The sequence below is a fragment of the Endocarpon pusillum genome (genome assembly GCF_000464535.1).
Source record: "Endocarpon pusillum Z07020 unplaced genomic scaffold C700255, whole genome shotgun sequence".
Classification (NCBI taxonomy): Eukaryota; Fungi; Ascomycota; class Eurotiomycetes; order Verrucariales; family Verrucariaceae; genus Endocarpon; species Endocarpon pusillum.
The window spans coordinates 5,839-24,783 of NW_006913513.1; the positions used below are offsets into that span (position 1 = coordinate 5,839).

Consider the following 18,945-nt stretch of genomic DNA (forward strand, 5'->3'; position numbering starts at 1 on the left):
TCCGTACGCTGTTTGCTACTACTTCTAACAGCTAGTTGTTGGGCTTCAGCGTTCTTATGGACACTGTGTAACCAGTAGTCGAAGGGATCAACGTAGTTTGTCTGGTCCATTTTTTAGAGTACTCTAGCCCAGCTAGGCAAATCAAAATTCAGTCTTAGCTAGGATCTGTAAACAACCATCCAGAAAGGGGAACGTGTTTGACGTACCCAGAGCAGGAAGTAGGATGATTGAAAAGAGGTGAAAAAGTATGGTAAGATGACCGCGGCCCGGGTGACAGATTTAGTGGCTACCAGTTTGCACCATCTGTACCGGGTGTGCGCAAAAGTAAAAAATAAAGGTCACAAAGGAAAAGACCACAGCTTGAGGAATTTGAGTCCCAACTACCGAAAATGGAGTGATCCGAAAATGCGCACGACACTAGAGATTGAGGAAATATCAGATCAGATCAAATCCAGAGACGCCATTCGTACAACGCAAGCCAAAACCGTTGGATGAGTATTGATTACGGTGGGACCAATTGGGAATGGTTTGTAGGATTCCGTGTTGAGAGCTCTTTCGTCCCCATTGTCTTTTTGGCAATGTAGATTCAAAGATGGAGAGTGAGACAGAATGATCCGCAAATTATGCTAATACGTGGCTAACGATAGTATGTCTAGGGATAGAGAAGGTCTTTCTGAAGTAGAATAGCCTTGCCCTTTGGGTGGGTTTTGACTGCGGTAATTCGATGCTCTGCTGTTGACACTCCGGCCTATTTGGGAGAAGAGGGGAGGGGGCAGGGGGGGTGAAGTTGTTGAAGGGTCGACAGAAGAATCGGATGGTTGCACAGGTCAGCGCCTCATCTACAACTCGGCCTTTCCTGGCCCCTCTGCGGACGAATCCTACCCTAAGAGCATGCCAGATCGTGCAAGTTGCAGCTGTCAACATGTGAGATTCGTACGAGAATGGCAAGGAACCTACATCGTACGTGGCCTAAAGTCGAACTGCTAGAGGCGGATCCGTAGATAACAGGAGGTGCCGGTGATGCTCCTGGCAGATGAATCAGCAACCGAGTAGCAGCTCGTGCGACATGGACGAAGCTTGATGAGAAAGCAATGACAGATAGACAGTGCAACTCTTCAAACTGTCAACCTCGCCATATCTCGTTCGACCAACTATGACTGACGTGGACGAGCAAAATTGCAGAAAGCGTCCTTTTCAGTTGGACTATGTGTCATTCGCAACCAAGTAGTTCCACCAGCGCCATGCTATCCGCTCTCCACCGCACTCATCGCCACAAATAAATATCATCTTTGTGAGACATGAACTCGACTCTCCGGAACGATTGTATAGCTCGTAGCACCCTTGTACAATCTCGCACGATTGCTCTTCTTCTCTGCTGGCGCTGTGTTCTTCACTCTCTGCACCAAATCTGGGGTCGCCGCCACCTTCCTCGATGGATCATATGCAACTTTCGGGTAGACCTTCTTGGTGTGATCGTCGCTCTTCTGTAGCATCGGTCGTGTCCATTCTTGGATCAATTTCTCCGCTTGCCGCTTGATGTGAACTTCAACTTTCTTACTCTTGGTGTAGAAGAGAGTGACTTTGCCAATACCGCTTGCTATAAGGGATTCTTTGTTGATTGGTAGTTTGGCAATTGCTGCGAACAGATCTCGCTGAATATTGTAGGCTGGTAGCGCACCATCATTGAGAGGTTCGAGAAAAAAGCGGACTGCTTCGAGGAGATTGATGTCAGGGTCTGTAAGTGCCTGCATGTGCGTGTTCCGGTTCAAGATTGCGGTTACTTCAGGAAGCATCTTGATCTTGTGGAAAGCTGGTTGTCCAGCATCGTGGGCAGCGGCATCAGCCTCTGCAGCTTTGATCATTCGTCCACGGACGTCGTTGATTTCTTCTTCGGCACTGGATTCCAGGTCCTACGAGATGTTAGCAGAAGTGATGAACGCGACGACCTTCCGTACAATATCACCCTTGCGCAATCTTCTTGCACTCGGTCGTTTCAACGCAGCATCCATAGCTCGATCCAATGCCCTTCGACGTCTCTCCTCCGGAGTCAAGTGTTCCTCATTGACCTCTTCCTGAGCAGGTGCTCGCCTCTTCCGTTCTTTTGACGAGCCTTCTACCCCTTTGGATTTCCGTGCCCGCTTCCCTTCGATCTCCTCTCCCCCTGAGAACCCGTCATCACTGTCTGCCTTCTTCCGCGACCTCTTCGGCTTCTCTCTCCTGCCCTCCTTCTTCTTTGGCGGGGCTTCACCTTCCGCTCTTTTACGCTTGCTGGCTTTGATGTGTTTCGAGAGCGTTTCTAGATCTGGTGCGACTTGGACAGCAGTAGCATCGAAGTCGGCAAATTGCGCTTCATCGACTTCAGAAAGTAGGGATTCATCATCGGACTCGTCATTGACGCCATCGACGACCGAGCGTGCGGAAGGAGGTCCGGTAAATTCATTTGCAATATCATCTAGAGCGTCTTCATTGTCAGATGGACGGTCGTCTCCCAGAGCATCTGGAGGAGGATCGTCAAGACCGTAGTCGGACATCTTGACCTAGAGCGATGAGAATGGAGCCTGTGATAGGACGGTGAAGTATGATCACTGGGAGTTCGACGATTGGAGAGGCAATATTGGTCTAAAACACCGAACACAAGAGTCAAGTGGGTATGACTTGGTTCAAAAAGATCTTATGTCCAGGTGTAAAGCAGGCACGAAAGGTTGAAGTCGCGGAGCCTCAAGTTCAAGCTTCTCGCTAAATTAGCTGCAGCGGCTTAACCAGGACTAGGTTCTCCGGTCCTTTCAGAGAGATGATGACAGACCACAATCTGCAGACTGTACTCTGTAGAAAAGGGCATCTAGACTTCCTTAAAGCCACCAAAGATCTACCACAGCTTTCTACCTCTACCTAAAGCAGTGAAACCGCTGCTGTCACCGACACTCGATACACCAACCCAGGTATATTTAAAGAACTACATCCCAAGCTTCTTACCAGCTCAAAAATCTAATATCTCCATAGATCTCGTCTGTACCAACTCCAATCGCAAAGATGTTCATGCCACAGTGTCAGTGATGCCACCGCCCTGTACCGTGCTTTTCCCCCGGACACTAAACATCAGTAGCGGACCAACCATCGAAAGCAGAGGTCGATGCCGCTGAGCTTGAAGCCAGTAGCAATGTTCGCAACTTCTCAGTCGCCTGTCTCATGCTTTACATTGGTATATTGCTCCGCTCAGACTGATCGCGTGAATAGGCGGAGTACTAACGTTCTCTTAAAGCACCGCATATTGTCGATTATGTACGAAAGCTGTTCTGAGCATTGATATAATGCGAGAGTGCGCAACATCCAAACGAAAGATGCACGCTGACGAGTGAATTACGTGAGATGCTCGCCATCATTGAGCAGGTGTTTGAGGTGATGGTTGGAGCAAAGATGGTTATCCAGGTGAACAAGCACAGGAATTTGGTAACATCTTCAACTCTGGGAGCATGAATTCTCTCGGCTGTACATTACTTTTTCGCCGATCAAATCCAATCCAATGCGTGGGCGCTTTAAAATACTCCAAGATCATCCATAGATGCCAGACTTGCTCATTTCTGGCTTCAAGCCTTTCTCCCAATCCTCGTACTCCTCTTGAACCAGTTGCATCTCTTTTTGAAGATGCCGAAGCTGCACGTCATACGCTTCGAGCGCCTATCCATGCTCATATTAGCATGAGAAACTCCCAGGAGACAACAAAGACGTACCTTCTTAGCTGCCTGCACCGTATCCTCATCAAGCGAAGACGCCTGATCGACTGTTGGAGTTGTCTTGTCTATCTCCTTTTGTAACCTCCTTGCTCGTTCCCGGATACCCAACATTCTAGCCCAGATCTCTTGTTCCCGGCCATTCAAACTCGGGTCAAACACCTCTCTTTCGAGCTTCGACAGCTTCATCTTCAGTTCCTCCTCCGCATTGTCCATTACATAACCTCTGTTGCGCAAAATTTGGATCTTCGCAGCCAGAACAATGGTGCGCTGGGAAGCAACAGTATGTTTTCGCCGACACTCCGCCAATCTTGCTGCGATGTTTTGCGAATGTAGCTGTAACTGGGCATCCAAGGATTGATTGATATCGTGTAGACGAATATTGATCTTCTCAATAAATTCTCGCTGTCGCTGTGCCCGCTTCCCAAGATCCCAGAAGCCCCTCGCCAGCGCCGGCACACAGTCTGGCCCTGGTCTTTTTGCAACTGCCTCTTCCCATTTATTTGGATCTTCGCCAGGCCCCGGTTGATAAAATGGGGCGTTCTGTTCGTCCACGCGTTGGTAGAGATATGTTCGTAGAGAAGAGCTTAAAGAACTAGGGTCCCATTTCTCCTTGACAATCTTCATCTGCTCGGGAACACTGCGGTAGACTGAAGAACGAGGGTTAGAGAAAACCTGACGTGTATCCTTTCAGACTAACCTGAGAGACCACGACCTTCCTCCCATAACGACGGTGGTCCTTGCGACTGTCCGAGCAGATTTTGCTGGCTCTGCCCTAGCTGCAATGTTGGCAGCTGTTGGATTGTGCTCTGGCCGAAAGGCGGTTGTTGTTGTTGCTGCTGGGTGCTTTGGGTTCCTCCCAGAAAACCAGGTTTTGGCTGAGTACTCTGTCCCAGGCCAGGAAATAATCCACTCGACTGCTGCTGAGGTTGTTGCTGCGTGCTTTGCCCAAGACCAGAGAAAAGTCCGCCAGACTGTTGTTGCGACTGTTGTGGCATGCTCTGTCCCAGACTTCCAAATAGGCTGCCTGACTGTTGCTGTGGTTGTTGAGCAGAAGCACCAAATATTCCGGTCTGCTGTTGCGGCTGTTGTTGCGTACTCTGCCCGAGGCTACCGAAAAGACCACTAGATTGTTGCTGAGGTTGGCTAAGATTCCCAAACAAGCCACCAGTCTGCTGTGGTTGTGTCGAGGTGCCGAACAAGCCACCTCCCTGCTGAGGTTGCGACGTAGAAGACCCTAGAATCTGGTCAGAGTTGGCCTCAGATGCCTAGAGACAGAGAGCGCACCAAAGCCGAAAGCCATGACGACAGGTTGGAATGTTTGTTAAAATGTACCCGTGCGCCCTGTGCTTCCCATGAAAGGACGGCAAACTGCTCAGAGGACACTACCACATAGCTAGCTAACAGGGTATTGACTTGCGATCCGAATCCCAAGGGATAATGTATATCGCAAAATAACAGTCCCGTGACAATGTCTATCGCTGGATCGGAAACTTATGCTCAAAATACTGTGATAATCCCAGAGCAGAATCGCGGTGGGGATTTACAGACGCGTTAAGCTTTCCGCCAGGCACGCCAATCAGAATCCCCGCCATTTCAGACAGCTTGACTTCACTCTCTAAGCTTCCGCTCCGCAACCACTCTCATTCTGACCGCCACCGAGCTGGACGCTCCAAAACACCATCAAAATGGCGAGGAGAGAGCCCCAGTACGTCAGTGCACTACCATTGAAGCTCCAATCGCTGACCAAGTTTCAGCTTCAACCAGACGGTCTTGATTGACCCAACTCCTATGCCCGAGCACATTCCAAAGGTCGAGGAAATTGGAGCAAGTTCAGCACCTCTCATGAGCGCGTCTTACTTCATCGGAGCCCGGTGCCAACCATATAACGATGATTACATGCAATGCAAAACAGAAGCCTATGGACGAGGGGAGCTCGAATGTATGAAAGAGGGACGGAAGGTCACAAGATGTGCTGCCAGTGTGTACGGCTCTCATCCTCCCCATTGGCGAACAGTCCTCATCCAATCGCAGGCTTAAAGATATCAATGAACATTGTTTAGATGAGTTCAGGCGAAATTGGAATTGTCTCGACAACAACAACCACCAAATGTGGCAGTGCCGGAGGTCTGAGAGGGTGCTGAATCGATGCGTATTTGAGAAGATTGTGGGTATATCATTACACAGCAAAGCTTCTTCGCTGACTCGATACAGGGTCTGCAAAAGGTCATACCAGATACACCAAAAGGTGACGTTCCAGTGCATCTACGCGATAGACAGCTTTTCGCCAACCGGAGAAGCGTTTTGTACCCTGGGGAGAGTGATGTTGGAATTATGAAGGAGCGGGTCAAGTCATAGCACCGCCGTGCTCCTGGTTCACTTATACATACACTCAAAACACCATTCGCTGAGGCTATCTGCAGCCGAAATCGCCAATGCAAGACGTACGATCTTTTGCGCAAGGCGCAAAAATTCGCGTGTATACAGTTCAGCGATTTACACTTCTGCTTGACTAGCTAATGCTGTCTAGCCGTCCTTTCAGACCTCGGTCCTATTCCCTCTATTTCCTTCCACGCCCCCCTTCAGTTTCGTTGTATATGCTTTTTTCCTTCTGAATCTCGCCAGTCCGTGATCTTTCTTTGTGCATTCCCCATTTCCTTTAGACCTGACCGGTGCATCAACTCTACCGTATTCGCAAAGCGGCGTAGAATGAATACACCTCAGAAGCGTACATCCCGATCGCTGCCGTGCAGAATCTCCATGCAAATCCTAGTCTTCAAGGCCCTCTTGAACCTCTTACCAATCGCACCCTCTCAGGATGCTGGGGTTCCAAAGCTAGCACCAGAGTCAGCTTGCTATAGACTGCCAGCATGTTGAAGTAATCCAGAGCACTCTAACGCAAAGTGTTGCGAGCACGCTCATAAAGTTCAGAATGAGTACAATCCTAGTCCTGCTTCGTACTTACGAGCTGAACAGTCATCGCAGGATCGCAAGGCTGGTGAGTCCAAGGGACAAGAGAAACATGTGACCACCGTCCCCCCATCGATGCTGCTTCGTCTCATTACTACTCTTGCCATTCAGCATCAGCATAGTCTCCTTACTTATTGGCAACCAGAGGCCTGATTTTAAAAAGGCAGTGACCACTTCAGAACAATTCTTGGTCTCTTTCTGGAACTAGTTCAAATCCTCAATCCAAGCCTCACTAAGGAATAGATACCACATCTGGAAATGCATATGAAATAGTTGTGGCGTGTAAAGAGAGTAGCTTTGATCTTACAAAAATAGTCTAGGCGGACGAGAAATGATCCAAGCCAAGCATTCCGAGTAGATGGCAGTGTTTAGAGTGGCAAGCACAAATGCTCAAAGTGCAGTGATATAGTAGTAAAGGGTTTCTGGCTCGTTATCTCCCCATTGCACCAGCATCGTGGGTGATGTTGTCTGGTGTTCCTGTTGTTACGTGTCAACGGTGGTTGGTCCGTGGCTGGTGAGCTTAGGGCTTGACTCAGCGTGTCCATGTAGGTCTGGTACGTCATCTGTAAACGCAGTAATGAATGACTACGGCTCAAGCAGTGACTTTTCCGAAGAGTGTCACCGCCGCCTGATGTTTGCAAAAGGGTGACACAAAGATGATTCTTAGATATTTGGATGAGCCCACAAAAGCTCATGAACCCCTTTCCCCAGAGACTCCCCCCATTTGGTGCATTATGAACCGCCTCGCAGAACGATTACGTTCCATCATGGCCGATGACAACAGATATTCTCGAAAACAATCTTCAAAGGCCAGTACAGATAGGCGCAACGGGGAAAGAAAGGCTAAAGAGAAGCCTGCCAGACGTCACCAAACACATTTCTATGACCCCAGGAGACCTGACGATGCAGGATCGTCTTCGGATGATGTGGGGTTGGCGGAGCTTGAGCGACACCAGAACGATGCCCTGAATCGTGTAGAGGAAGCGGAAGCTGTTTTAGCCAAGGAACGAAAACGCATCGAACAACTAGAAATCCGCAGAAAGCAGGTGGAGGCAAAAGAGGAGCACCGACAAGTGCAACTGGATGAGGCTGCTGGACTGAGTCCACGGGAGAGAAACCGTCGGTTATATGAGAAAACAGTAGCTCGAGTGGAGGGAACGGCACTTCGCAGAATAGAAGAGCTGGAGCGGAGATTTGCTCACAGCGATAAAGTTTTCGAGCTCAGGGAGGCTAGACAAAATATGAGTACAGACGAGCAGAGGGAACGTGAAGCAGCAGAGAAAGAAATGGAGTATCAGCGACAAGATGAACAAAACCATGCAGACGACGCTCGAGGAGAGTAGCAGACTTCAGGAGACAACACTGCAGGATGGCGGTCACCACGATGAAGCGGCGACAAGGGACCCGGAAAACGATGAAATCGAAGCATGTGTGGCTGATGGTGCAGGCTTAATTGTTGTTCGAGGTTTTACCAGTTATTTTGGACGGATACCGCAGGTTGGTGTTGGACAAACGGACCGTGGTCTAGCTTATGGCTAACAGTTGGTGTTTAACTAAGTACCAAGTACGGAGTATTGCCCGTTGCAAAGGCGTGGCGAAAGCTTGACGTTGTGAGCGTCATGAGCTCAAAGGGCTCAATTGGGTGTGTCTGTGTAGCTGCTGTGATTCTGCCTCAGTTCCTCAGACTCAGTGAACAGCTTTGCCTTAGTCCGTCTATTGAGAGTCTGAGTGACTAAGAAAAATTTGATTTCACCTCATTTGTGAAATGAAGTCAAATATCAGTAAGCAATAGAAGGACTGTCAAGGAATTTTTCATCTCACAAAAGGAGTCCGCCAAGACCTTTATCTTCCACCAAATTAAATAACCCGAATATTTCTCCCCCAAAAGACTTATCTGGGAAGACATTTATTTGACTAATTTGTGAAATTAAAAAGTCTCGATTTGATTTGACGAAAGCACAACAGAACTGGGTTATTTGCCAAGCATTTGATTTGGTTTATTTGACTCAATTTGATTCAAATGGACATATTGTTAATACTAGTAATCTACATACCTATCTAGTGCCTCTCCGTATGGCCTTTACCATGGCTAGCGCTCCGTGGCGCGAAGTCACATCAGCTGGAGCTCTGATTGATGGCTGCTGAGTCCCTGCGGGCTACAATGTCGGTGTGGGAATATATAGCAATCAACATAACAAAACTTATATCCCACAGCAATTCACTTTCACCCCGGAACGCTGGCTGGTTGAATCAGCCGCCACCAGCACAAGGGAAATATTGATCGTGCCCGCTCTGTCTTGGCTCCCTTCAGCATCAGACCGAGGAGCTAATTGGGGAAGGACTGGCAATCGCTGAACTGATGTTCATTATAGTGCGCGTTCTTGTCACATTTGATTTCAGGAAGAGGCAAGGACTTGAAAGCCTCCTGGGCGAAGGGTCGCCCAACGCAGCGTATGGGAGACATAGAACGGATGATTATGAGCTCATTGACCATGTCGTCTGCACGAAGGATGGACCTATGCTAGAATTTCGAATACGAACTACTGTTAATGCGCATACGGCTTCTGCCTCGATCTCCAAGCCGCAATCTTCAATGTTCGAAGCTGCCTAGCCCATGGCATACATTGTCACGATGTTGATGTGGAGAGTCAAATGACTCATTGATCTTTGGAAGTCCCTGGTTGCCTTCTAGTTGACTAGAAAAGACCACAAGGACAAAACATTCATACCCTCATTTGGACTTCCGATTTACCAAGATCAGCTTCAGTGATTCGCCAGGGTCCTACCCGGAGCAGATAGATTATTGCCATCCAATGTGGGCGGATATCAGACATCATAATTGTTGCGCTCTGCTTTAGATCATCAATGCGGTTGGATACGTCGCCGAGAACGAGGACGTCGCAAAGCGTCTCGCACGCATGGGCCACTACTCCACCAGCGAGGACAAGATGCTTGGGCTCATCCAGCTCACTATCGCCAATGGCCAGCAGAAACAGGGACCTAGCCAGATGGTTACGGGGCTCAGCATGCGCGAGCTCGAGGCGGCTTGGATGCAAGTCTCCAAGTTTGCCATCCTGCAGATGAATCGACTCTCCGGAGCATCCTCCTCCTCCTCCTAAGGTCGTGGGGCCGATGTCGAGAAAACGAGCCTCCAGAAGTGTTTTAGCGCAGTGATATCATTCTACGATGCCATGAGCGTCATCTGCGAGGCGATCATCAGCAAGCTCGCCATCAATCTCATGGTCTCGGGTGCTGACATCGATCCCGAGCAGCCCATTACCTCGTGCGGTGCCGACTCACTCGTCGCCGTCGAGCTGCACAACTGGCTACTTGGCCACGCTGGCGCCGAAGATCTCGGTCATCGACGTGCTGCAGGGCCAGAGCCTACTGGATTGAGTGGGAGTATTGCTAGGAAAGGTAAGGTCGTTGCAAAAGAGTGTTGGGGCAGGATGAGTGAGCGTGAGTGGGACCAAGCCCGTAGGTGAGCAAATGCAACCCAGTAAGCCAGTCCGTCTAGATATTTGGTACAGAGCTTGTGTCAGACGTAAGCTAATTCACGGTCCCTCGAGGGCCGCAGTCCTTTTGGGTCAACAGTTTGGTTATGGGACATTGAGAAGAAAGAAATCTCCATGGCAAATTCTTCAGGGTTCTTTCAGTTACAGAACATGGAGATTAGAGAAAATTTTAACCCATACTTTGACATTGCAATTATACTTGGTTCTACTCCTACTTCTACTTACTAGTATCTCTACCCTGAGTTGAGATTGTATTTCTATTGGCTGATTAACTAGTTATTCTCCGCAACTTCCGCGCAGGAGGCATTTACCCCTCCTTCAAAGACCCCTTCAGCTGAGATATTCCGCTACTACACTAACATAGTACCTTGCTTCCGGTTATTACAGTGATTACTACAGTGATCAGCGCAGAAAACATATTCATTTCCATTGACAATTCTATAAAACATAGACCATATCGTCGCCATGGCACACGGCAATGCTTGTCCTAAATGTGGCGCTTCAACTGCTCAAGGCAGCAAGACGTGTGGTGGATGCGGCGCTGTATGAGCATCCAAGAATTTCTCCGTCTCTGGGCCAAAGCTCACAGATGTCAGGTCTGCCCGGTTTAGGCTTTAAGCGATACAGTACTGCGCGCAACTCGAGGGAGGGAGTCAACGCTTTGACGGGGTCGTAAGGCGCGGGCTGCAGACTGAATTTTGATCTTGGAGGTCCGATTTTCTGTTTCCTGTCATTTTTAATTCCAGTTTGGGTACTCGCTTTAAAGCTTGGGCGGGGACTATCCATCTCTGAAGTTAGCCGGTTCAAGTGGTGGAAGAGGATCAGGAGGAGGAGAGAAATTCATTCTCTACAAAGTGGGGGAGGTATCCGCTGCAAATAATGATCAGACATTTTGTAGGCCAAGATCAGCACCTAAGTTCTCTTGTATCCTCTGTATTTAATCAATTCCATGTTGAGATTTATTACCTTCTATCTGATGAGTCGTACTTTATTGATACTATCCTCAGATATGTAATCCTGTTCAAGTTCAAGTACAGGGGTGAGACAAGACTCCTTTGCCAAGACCAATCACGTGCAGGAGAGTCAAACGTTGAATTGCGAGCGAACTGATCAGCAACACGGACAGCAAGTCAACATTTCCATCTCATACACAGCCGAAATACCGGTTGTGTGCGCTTTGAGGTTTCATTAATATCCCTCCCGACTGCTCGCACACTTCATCTTCTCAGGAAATGGTGGTAATACCACACTGAACCACTAATTAGTCGCAAGTCATCCTCACTTACTCCAATCATGCCTTCAGTAGCGACGAAGCCCACAAAGAATCAGCTGAGAAGAGCTAAGAAAAAGGCGCACAAGCATGAGGTATACACATCGCCCTGATCCGCTGCAGCTAAACTGATCGTCCACAGACAAGTGTAGAACCCACCCCAGAACCGGAAATCAAAACCGAAGCACCTCCTTTGAAACCACCCCTCAACGGCGGGTTGTCCGAGAAGGAACCAAAGCAAGATGGCTACGATTTCGATGCTCCCCTCGTTGTCGACGAGAGCAACCCACTCTTCGACATGTACAAGGATATCATGGACAAATTTGAAGAAGCCGACAAGGAGGACCCAGCTTCAAAAGAACCAGAGAAGCCCGAGGTGTACTACGATGATGACGACGATATTCCTGATGAGGATGAACAAAACACTGTTTTGAAAATGTCAAAGAAGAAGCGCAAGGAGCAGAACAAAATATCGGTGGCAGAATTAAAGGCATTGGTCAGGAATCCAGAAAACGTGGACTGGACTGACACATCAGCATCAGATCCGCGACTACTTGTCCACATCAAAGCCTATCGCAATGTGGTACCGGTCCCTACGCATTGGTCTTTGAAAAGGGAATATCTATCCTCCAAGAGAGGGGTGGAAAAACCAGCATTTGCCCTACCCAAATTCATACAAGAAACGGGTATTGCTGAGATGCGAGATGCGGTACTCGAGAAGCAGGACCAAGCCACTTTGAAACAGAAGCAGCGCGAGCGGGTGCAGCCGAAGATGGGCAAACTCGACATTGACTATCAAAAACTCTATGAGGCATTTTTCAGGTTCCAGACCAAGCCAGAGTTGACCCGCTACGGTGAGGTGTACTACGAAGGGAAAGAGTATGAGACTAACTTGAGACATCTTCGACCGGGCGAACTGAGCGACGAGCTGAAAGATGCTTTGAACATCCCACCGGGCGCACCACCACCCTGGCTCATCAATCAGCAACGATTTGGTCCCCCACCCTCATATCCCGCTCTCAAGATACCCGGTCTGAATGCAGCCATCCCTCCCGGTGCTTCTTGGGGCTTCCAGCCTGGTCAATGGGGCAAGCCACCGGTTGACGAGGCAACAAATCGTCCATTGTATGGTGGTGATTTCAATAACATCTTCCAGACCCTGCAAAAGCCGCAACGCGGTGAACCGGTGGAGAAGGATCTGTGGGGCGAGCTTCAAGAACCTGAGGAGGAGTCAGAGGAGGAGGATGATGACGAAGAGGAAGAAGAGGAAGAGGACGAGGATCGCGGAGCGGGCTTGCAGACCCCAAGCGGTCTGGAGACTCCCAGTGGAATGGCATCTACGATTCCGTCTGAGTTTGGCGGGGCCGAAAGTGTGTCGGAATTTGATCTCCGAAAGAGAAGAGGCACCGAGACGGAAGAGTCGTCACATCCAAGATCTGCGTACCAGGTTATCCCGGAGCATCAAACTCGGGTGCAGGGTTTCTTTGGAGGTGACAGAGCATATGACCTGAAGAGTGCGCAAAGCAATGTACCGGTGCTAGGACAAGAGGAAAGCAGGAAAAGGAAGAAGCCAGGCGATGTGGATGTTTCAATGGATCCGGATGCACTACAGACCCATGATGGGATTGACAAGGGGGATTTGAAGAATTTGTATGAGCGACAGAAGAAGGCTGAAGAGAATCCCAACTGGGGCTTTCAAGAGGATCTGAGCGACATGATTGCAAGCGAAAGCCGCAAAAGATTGAAGAGAGACGAGGAACGGAAAGGGAGGCGGTAAGGGAGTTCGTAGCAGGAGCATTGTCAATACAAGATCAAGATACCCCAGCATGAAGACATCAGAACTCAGGCCTCAGGCAGCAGACATCAGACATCAGACATCAAGAGCACAAGCAATAAGCAGAGTGGGAACATACGAGCGTAGTCCGGCAGATCCGGGTGGATGAGATACTTGAAGTACCTAGGCAGGGGACCTAAAGAATTGCAGGCCAGCTGAGCACTGCAAGGTGAAGATGTCTCGATCCCAACAGAGGGAGGTTTGTGCTGGGGTGGTTTAAGGGGATTTCTTCACTCGACACGCATATCTCTCTCTCGCTCGCTCACTCTCCCTCCCTCCCTCTCCCCACTCCCCCCCTGAGTTCGGGGATTGTCCAATCCAGGACTAGCGCATGCCCAGCCTTGGAGAACTGGCAAAAGTTTCAGTTGTTCAGTTGATCAGTTGTTCAGTTGTTGAGTTGCTCAGTTCCAGTTATTTTCCTCCGGGACGAGCTTGACAGACACTGCAGTATTGCCGTGCAAACTTCCGCTCAAACAGTGATATTTTGTAGCGCATTGCAAGCTGCTTTCACCGCAGGCGTCGACTGTCGACTGTCGGACCTTTCAAACCATGGATAGAGATCGACGAGGGTGCGTCCACCCTGCTCTCACTTCTTGAGATTATGCCTAACCCAGCTGCTCGGGCTGCATGTGGTATGGAAGACTGACATTTGCTAGTGATGGCTACGATCCTGATGTCACACACCTCGGCAGAGGCGAAAGCTACAGACCCGGTGGCGGAGGAGGCGCACCTCCATACAGACCTGGCCCGGCTCGAGAACGAGGAAGTGGAGATAAATGGATTTCAGATCGACGAGACTCAGATAGAAGAGAGGACATCGACTCCTACGTACCACCAACAAGCCGGAGAGCCGAAAGACCACGAAGTCGCTCCCCTGCTGGTTTTCGGCGACGGTCGCGTAGTCCTATTCGGCGAGGCAGAGACGACACTTATCCCGGCAGGCCACGATCTCCACCGCGACGATATTCTCCCAGACGAAACGACCGTCCAACGTCCCCTCCCAGGAGGCGCTCTCGATCTCCATATGGTGCTAGACCTCTCAGTCCTCCAATAAAACGACCTCGCGACGATTCTCCATCGTATGTTCGGCGATCTCCTCCGCCTGCGAAGCGGGAAAGACTCACCTCACCGGACCGCAGACGGTTTGATCGTCCTCGTTCTCATCCTCGAAGACCATACTCGCCGCCACCGCGTGACGCGGGGCCGAGGGGATATAGGACAAGATCTCGGACACCGCCCAAGCGTGACGAGCGAAGAAAGATTTACAATGACGATAATTGGAGACGCCGATCGCCATCACCCCGAGCCGCACCATCTGGTCCTGCCTCTGGCGCTACGTCAAGACGGTCTTCCCCACCAATTCATCCTGATCGCCTGAGCCTCGCCGGTTCCAGAACTCGCTCCCCTGCGTACCTGCCACCTCGGTCGCACGATTCGCGGCCACCACGATCTCCTATCTCACGGCCTAGATCTCCGGCACGACACGAAAGATCTCCGCCAAGACAGCAGTCGCCTCCTCGCAGCTACGTTGATCGAACCCGCCCGCCATCTTCTCCCCGTCAAGACAATCGTCGAAATGATGAAGCAGCTTCATCCAGCCAGCCTCCGTCTGGTCCTGGGGGTTATCGCAATGGCAACTACGGTCGTCCGCCGCCAAGTGGACCATCACGCGGCTATAGTGAGACCCCTCAAATGTCGCCTCCAGCTGGCCCATCGAATTCGTCCGTGTCAATGTCTGCCCATAATCGCCCTAATCCTGCAATGTTGTCTGCTCCTACTCGTCCACGTGGTGCCCCTCCTGGTCGTTTTGATGGACCTCCTCGAGACTTCTCCGCTCCGCCACCTAGACGGGGTGGGTATGGAGGCCCACCCCCAAGGGCGGCAAGTTATGATACACGAGATGGACCTCATCCGGGACCAAGAGGTGGCTTTGGTCGTGGAGGCTACGGACGTGGCGATGTGGGATATGGAAGGGGAGATTCTGGATATGGAAGAGGTGATGCAGGTTATGGACGGGGTGATTCCGGCTATTCATCTCACCGAGCCACTTTTGGACGCGAAGACGGTCCACCTCCGTTCCGATCACACAATAACAGTTCTAGCACGACTTATCCACGTACCCAACGCTTCAACAAAACATCGCAGCATCTGGCCAGTCTGGAGAAGATCGTTCCCGGCGGTAAATTGGCACCTACTGGTATGAGCCCTGAACAGGAAAAGAGAATTAAGCTGTTAGAGGAGGCGGCCGAGAAAATGCGGGAGGAAATCGAGGAGAAACAGAAGTCCAAGCGCGAAGCGCTAAGGGAATGGGATGTGCGTCAGAGGGAGAGTGAGAGGGAAGGACTGAGAAGTGAGCTGGCTGAAAGACATCTGGAGAAATTGACCGAGGGCGAAGATGGTGCTGGAGCGGCATTCTGAACACTTCCATTGAGAACGGTCTCCTGTCGAGCAGCTTCGCGTCTGTACCTCATGACTCTACCAGAGGTTGACACATGGGTAGGGAGGAAGATGAATTGGCAGCTTATTCCAATTCTAGATCTGTTCCCGCTCTGGAGCGAACGAAGTGTTGGATAGACCGCGACCCCAATCAAGCTCTAACATGACAGGATGAGTTACAACCTCCATATCTTTGATCTTGTTCGACATATAGAATGGCTCTCTACATAAATAACACCACTATCGAGTAGGCATCTATCGCAAGAGTCCCTTACAATGGGACTCCGCGTACAACATTTTTAGTACATACTGTACGTAGTACAACGCCACCCCTTCCTGAAGGGGCGTTCAACGGATCCAAAAGATGTCGCAAATGCAGCAGTGTTCTTTGCCCGTAGTGAATGAAAGTTCATAACCGGCGTGAATATGGAAGTGGATTGAGGGAGGGCGATTTCAAGTTGAAACCGGGACGAAAAGGGCAGGGGAAGGCACCTATCTGGTAAATGAGGAAGTGCATTTCGCAGAACGAAGGGAAATATATAGGCATAAGGTCGCTGAACATGTAATACCGCTCTGTATAATGACCTCCAACCAACGCCAAAAATGCACGATGATTCGCCAGAATTGCTGAGAGCCCTCAAGCGCTGACTCCGCTACCTCTTCTTCTTCTTTCCCTTGGTCACTGGTATCACAAGCGCGCATTAGCATTGTGTCAACTCTCCTCGCGAGATGAAGCTCACAGTCTTTTCCCTTCTTCTTCTTGGGCGCGCCCTTCCCTCTTAGCTTCGCAAGCGCTATACTTTCTAGCCTTTCATCCTCGCGTGGGTTGATAACCTGCAGGTCGAGTTTCTTGAATACCTTTTTCAAGTCTTCCAGCGTAGCGGTCTTGCGCGGGTAATAGGCTGCCAGAGTTGGGCCTCGGAGGCGTTGGCGGAGGACTTTGTTACCAGTGCGCAGTCTGTCAGGGTTGTAGGTGGTGGAGAAGAGGTTGCATTGGACCTGGAGGGAAACGGGAAAGGGATTAGCGACTTGGTTTTTTATGGTATTGAAGTTGTTGTTTGCACACACCTTCATCAACTCGAGAAGACGAGATCTAGGCACCGCGCCGGCCATGGTGGGCTTCCTGGTGGCTTGTAGACGTCGGTGCTGCAGGGCCCGGAAGCAGGTCAGCGATTTGCATGGGAGCGGAGCGGAGCGGTTAGACTTGCCGGCGATGATTTTACTCCTCGCCAAAATTCCCATAGCTAAAAGGTAGCTTGCTCAGTCATGGCACAAGAGATGAGAACTATGGAGGTTTAGCCTACTGTAGTACATAAATTCTCTCAATATCAATATTTCGTCCCACAATTCTCGAGCACTCTGTCTTGCTGCCAAGCCAAGGAACAGCTACTCTACAAATGCCCCAATGTTATGGCGGCCGCTAGGTCGATACTAGATACTGAACCAATCGACCTTGATCAAAACCTCTCCGCTCTGAAGATTGCATCGATTCAGCCATGGCTAAGAGAAAGCTTGACAACAATTCGCCTGCTGGGCCGGATGAGAAGAGGCCATGCTTTGGTAGTAACGGAACACCAGATCTACCGCCCATTCCTCCAATCAACAAGGAGTTGTCCAAGACTGTCTTCACTCACCAATCTGTCGTCTCAAAACTAGATATCAGCGATCCAGCTGCTAGCTACGAACGCCTCGAATTCCTCGGAGACGCCTACATCGAATTAATGGCTACGAGGCTTATCTGGGACAAATTCAAAGACCTACCAGTTGGCCGACTATCTCAGCTACGGGAAATGCTGGTAAAGAATGAAACGCTGGCCAACATTGCGGTTATGTATGGTCTCGATAAGCAGATCGTTACGGCTCCAGATGTGAAGACCAATCGAAAACAGTGGGCAAAAGTCAAGGGCGATGTGGTAGAAGCTTATGTCGCGGCGATCGTAGAGGCCGACACTGAGGTGGGCGGCACCGGCTTCCTGACAGCGCAGAGATGGCTATACCAACTTTGGATCCCTCACCTGGCAGGCGACGTGGTGGAGAAGAGGATGCCAGATGTCAATGCCAAGGATGCATTGTCTCGGAAGGTGGTGAGCCGTGGTGTCAAGCTGGAATACCTCGAACAGCGACCATTGGAGATGTTGAAGACAGGACAGCAAAAATATTACATAAGCGTGTTCCTTACGGGCTGGGGGTATGAAAGGCAGTTGTTGGGTACTGGGGAGGGCCTCAGTAAGACAGGCGCCGGGAATCTGGCGGCTGAGGATGCTCTGCATAGTCTGCTAGTCGAGCAGATAGCGGAGAAGAAGAGAGAATTTGACAGAAGGACGAGAGGGATTGACCAAAGTCTGCACGGCAAAACAGCCAACGGACGGACTTCGGAAGAGAGGATGACACGGGAGAAGGAGATAGTGGCGAAGAAAAGGAGCATGTTCATGTCGTCGGAGTTCGGATAGCTTTTTTGTGTTACAGGACCAAGGTGGCCTCAGGGGCCAATAAGGCTGAATTTTCGCGGGAATGGGCTTTCAGTGTGGCTACGCAGCTACCAAACAGATTTGAGCACATATCCCTATTCCTAGTGACCGACCGCTAGTTGGCTGAATCACCCATATTCCTCAATGCCTTGCTGTCTGCTCGAACAAGCAGCCCTGGTCGTGATCCTGACCCTGAAACTGAAACTGAAACTTGAGATGGGAATTTGGGCAGTCGGGAACCGGGACTTAGACAGGCCCGACTTACAACCAGTGCTTGGCAAAGAATAATTCTAGTAGTACTAGTAATGCGGTGGATGTGTAACGTTGGGGATTTGTGCGCAATCTGTGCTCATTTTGGCATTGCGCCCCGATCTTTACTACAGGGGAGGCATAAATATTGTTAGACTGGTGGTAGTAGGGGCTAGTTCTTGTTACTCCATCACTGTACCGTGATTTGTTATTGCAAAGCTTGATTTAAACAAGTCCATTTAAATGAGTTAAAAATTCTCCCTTAAACCAATATTGGCTTAGCTGTTTTGTACAAAGAACGTTTTCAAGTAAAGATACTATTGCTGAACTAATAATACTGCATGGCCCCCCGCGGATACGATGAGATCTATATTTAAGCTCACATCTAGGGGAAAATTAACTCCGGTATAACTCCCGAGGACAAAGGTACCCAATCGTAATATGTACTACACCCCATATGCACGAATGTTAGGCC

The 18,945-nt window shown here is 50.0% G+C and overlaps 7 protein-coding genes across 7 annotated transcripts; 4 read left to right on the top strand and 3 right to left on the bottom strand.

Moving 5' to 3' along the window:
- Nucleotides 1-1,283: 1,283 nt before the first annotated feature.
- EPUS_04429 (uncharacterized protein) lies at nucleotides 1,284-2,531 on the bottom strand (the record flags this gene model as incomplete). Its single annotated transcript, XM_007787815.1, has 2 exons — nucleotides 1,284-1,910; nucleotides 1,956-2,531. The coding sequence occupies 2 exons, from the start codon at nucleotides 2,529-2,531 to the stop codon at nucleotides 1,284-1,286; spliced, it is 1,203 nt and encodes a 400-aa protein (XP_007786005.1).
- A 1,018-nt stretch (nucleotides 2,532-3,549) lies between these two features.
- On the bottom strand, nucleotides 3,550-5,031 carry EPUS_04430 (uncharacterized protein; the record flags this gene model as incomplete). The annotated part of the gene is made up of 4 exons (XM_007787816.1): nucleotides 3,550-3,675; nucleotides 3,729-4,378; nucleotides 4,429-4,965; nucleotides 5,016-5,031. The coding sequence occupies 4 exons, from the start codon at nucleotides 5,029-5,031 to the stop codon at nucleotides 3,550-3,552; spliced, it is 1,329 nt and encodes a 442-aa protein (XP_007786006.1).
- Nucleotides 5,032-5,416: 385 nt separating this feature from the next.
- Nucleotides 5,417-5,768, top strand: EPUS_04431 (uncharacterized protein; the record flags this gene model as incomplete). Its single annotated transcript, XM_007787817.1, has 2 exons — nucleotides 5,417-5,436; nucleotides 5,486-5,768. The coding sequence occupies 2 exons, from the start codon at nucleotides 5,417-5,419 to the stop codon at nucleotides 5,766-5,768; spliced, it is 303 nt and encodes a 100-aa protein (XP_007786007.1).
- A 1,697-nt stretch (nucleotides 5,769-7,465) lies between these two features.
- Nucleotides 7,466-9,817, top strand: EPUS_04432 (uncharacterized protein; the record flags this gene model as incomplete). The annotated part of the gene is made up of 3 exons (XM_007787818.1): nucleotides 7,466-8,037; nucleotides 8,099-8,195; nucleotides 9,557-9,817. 3 exons carry the CDS (start codon nucleotides 7,466-7,468, stop codon nucleotides 9,815-9,817), a joined length of 930 nt encoding a protein of 309 aa, XP_007786008.1.
- Nucleotides 9,818-9,889: 72 nt separating this feature from the next.
- Nucleotides 9,890-15,735, top strand: EPUS_04433 (uncharacterized protein; the record flags this gene model as incomplete). Its single annotated transcript, XM_007787819.1, has 4 exons — nucleotides 9,890-10,179; nucleotides 11,479-11,578; nucleotides 11,626-13,256; nucleotides 13,974-15,735. The coding sequence occupies 4 exons, from the start codon at nucleotides 9,890-9,892 to the stop codon at nucleotides 15,733-15,735; spliced, it is 3,783 nt and encodes a 1,260-aa protein (XP_007786009.1).
- Nucleotides 15,736-16,406: 671 nt separating this feature from the next.
- On the bottom strand, nucleotides 16,407-16,866 carry EPUS_04434 (uncharacterized protein; the record flags this gene model as incomplete). The annotated part of the gene is made up of 3 exons (XM_007787820.1): nucleotides 16,407-16,435; nucleotides 16,494-16,752; nucleotides 16,822-16,866. 3 exons carry the CDS (start codon nucleotides 16,864-16,866, stop codon nucleotides 16,407-16,409), a joined length of 333 nt encoding a protein of 110 aa, XP_007786010.1.
- Nucleotides 16,867-17,249: 383 nt separating this feature from the next.
- Nucleotides 17,250-18,203, top strand: EPUS_04435 (uncharacterized protein; the record flags this gene model as incomplete). The annotated part of the gene is made up of 1 exon (XM_007787821.1): nucleotides 17,250-18,203. One exon carries the CDS (start codon nucleotides 17,250-17,252, stop codon nucleotides 18,201-18,203), a length of 954 nt encoding a protein of 317 aa, XP_007786011.1.
- Between the last annotated feature and the right edge of the window lie 742 nt (nucleotides 18,204-18,945).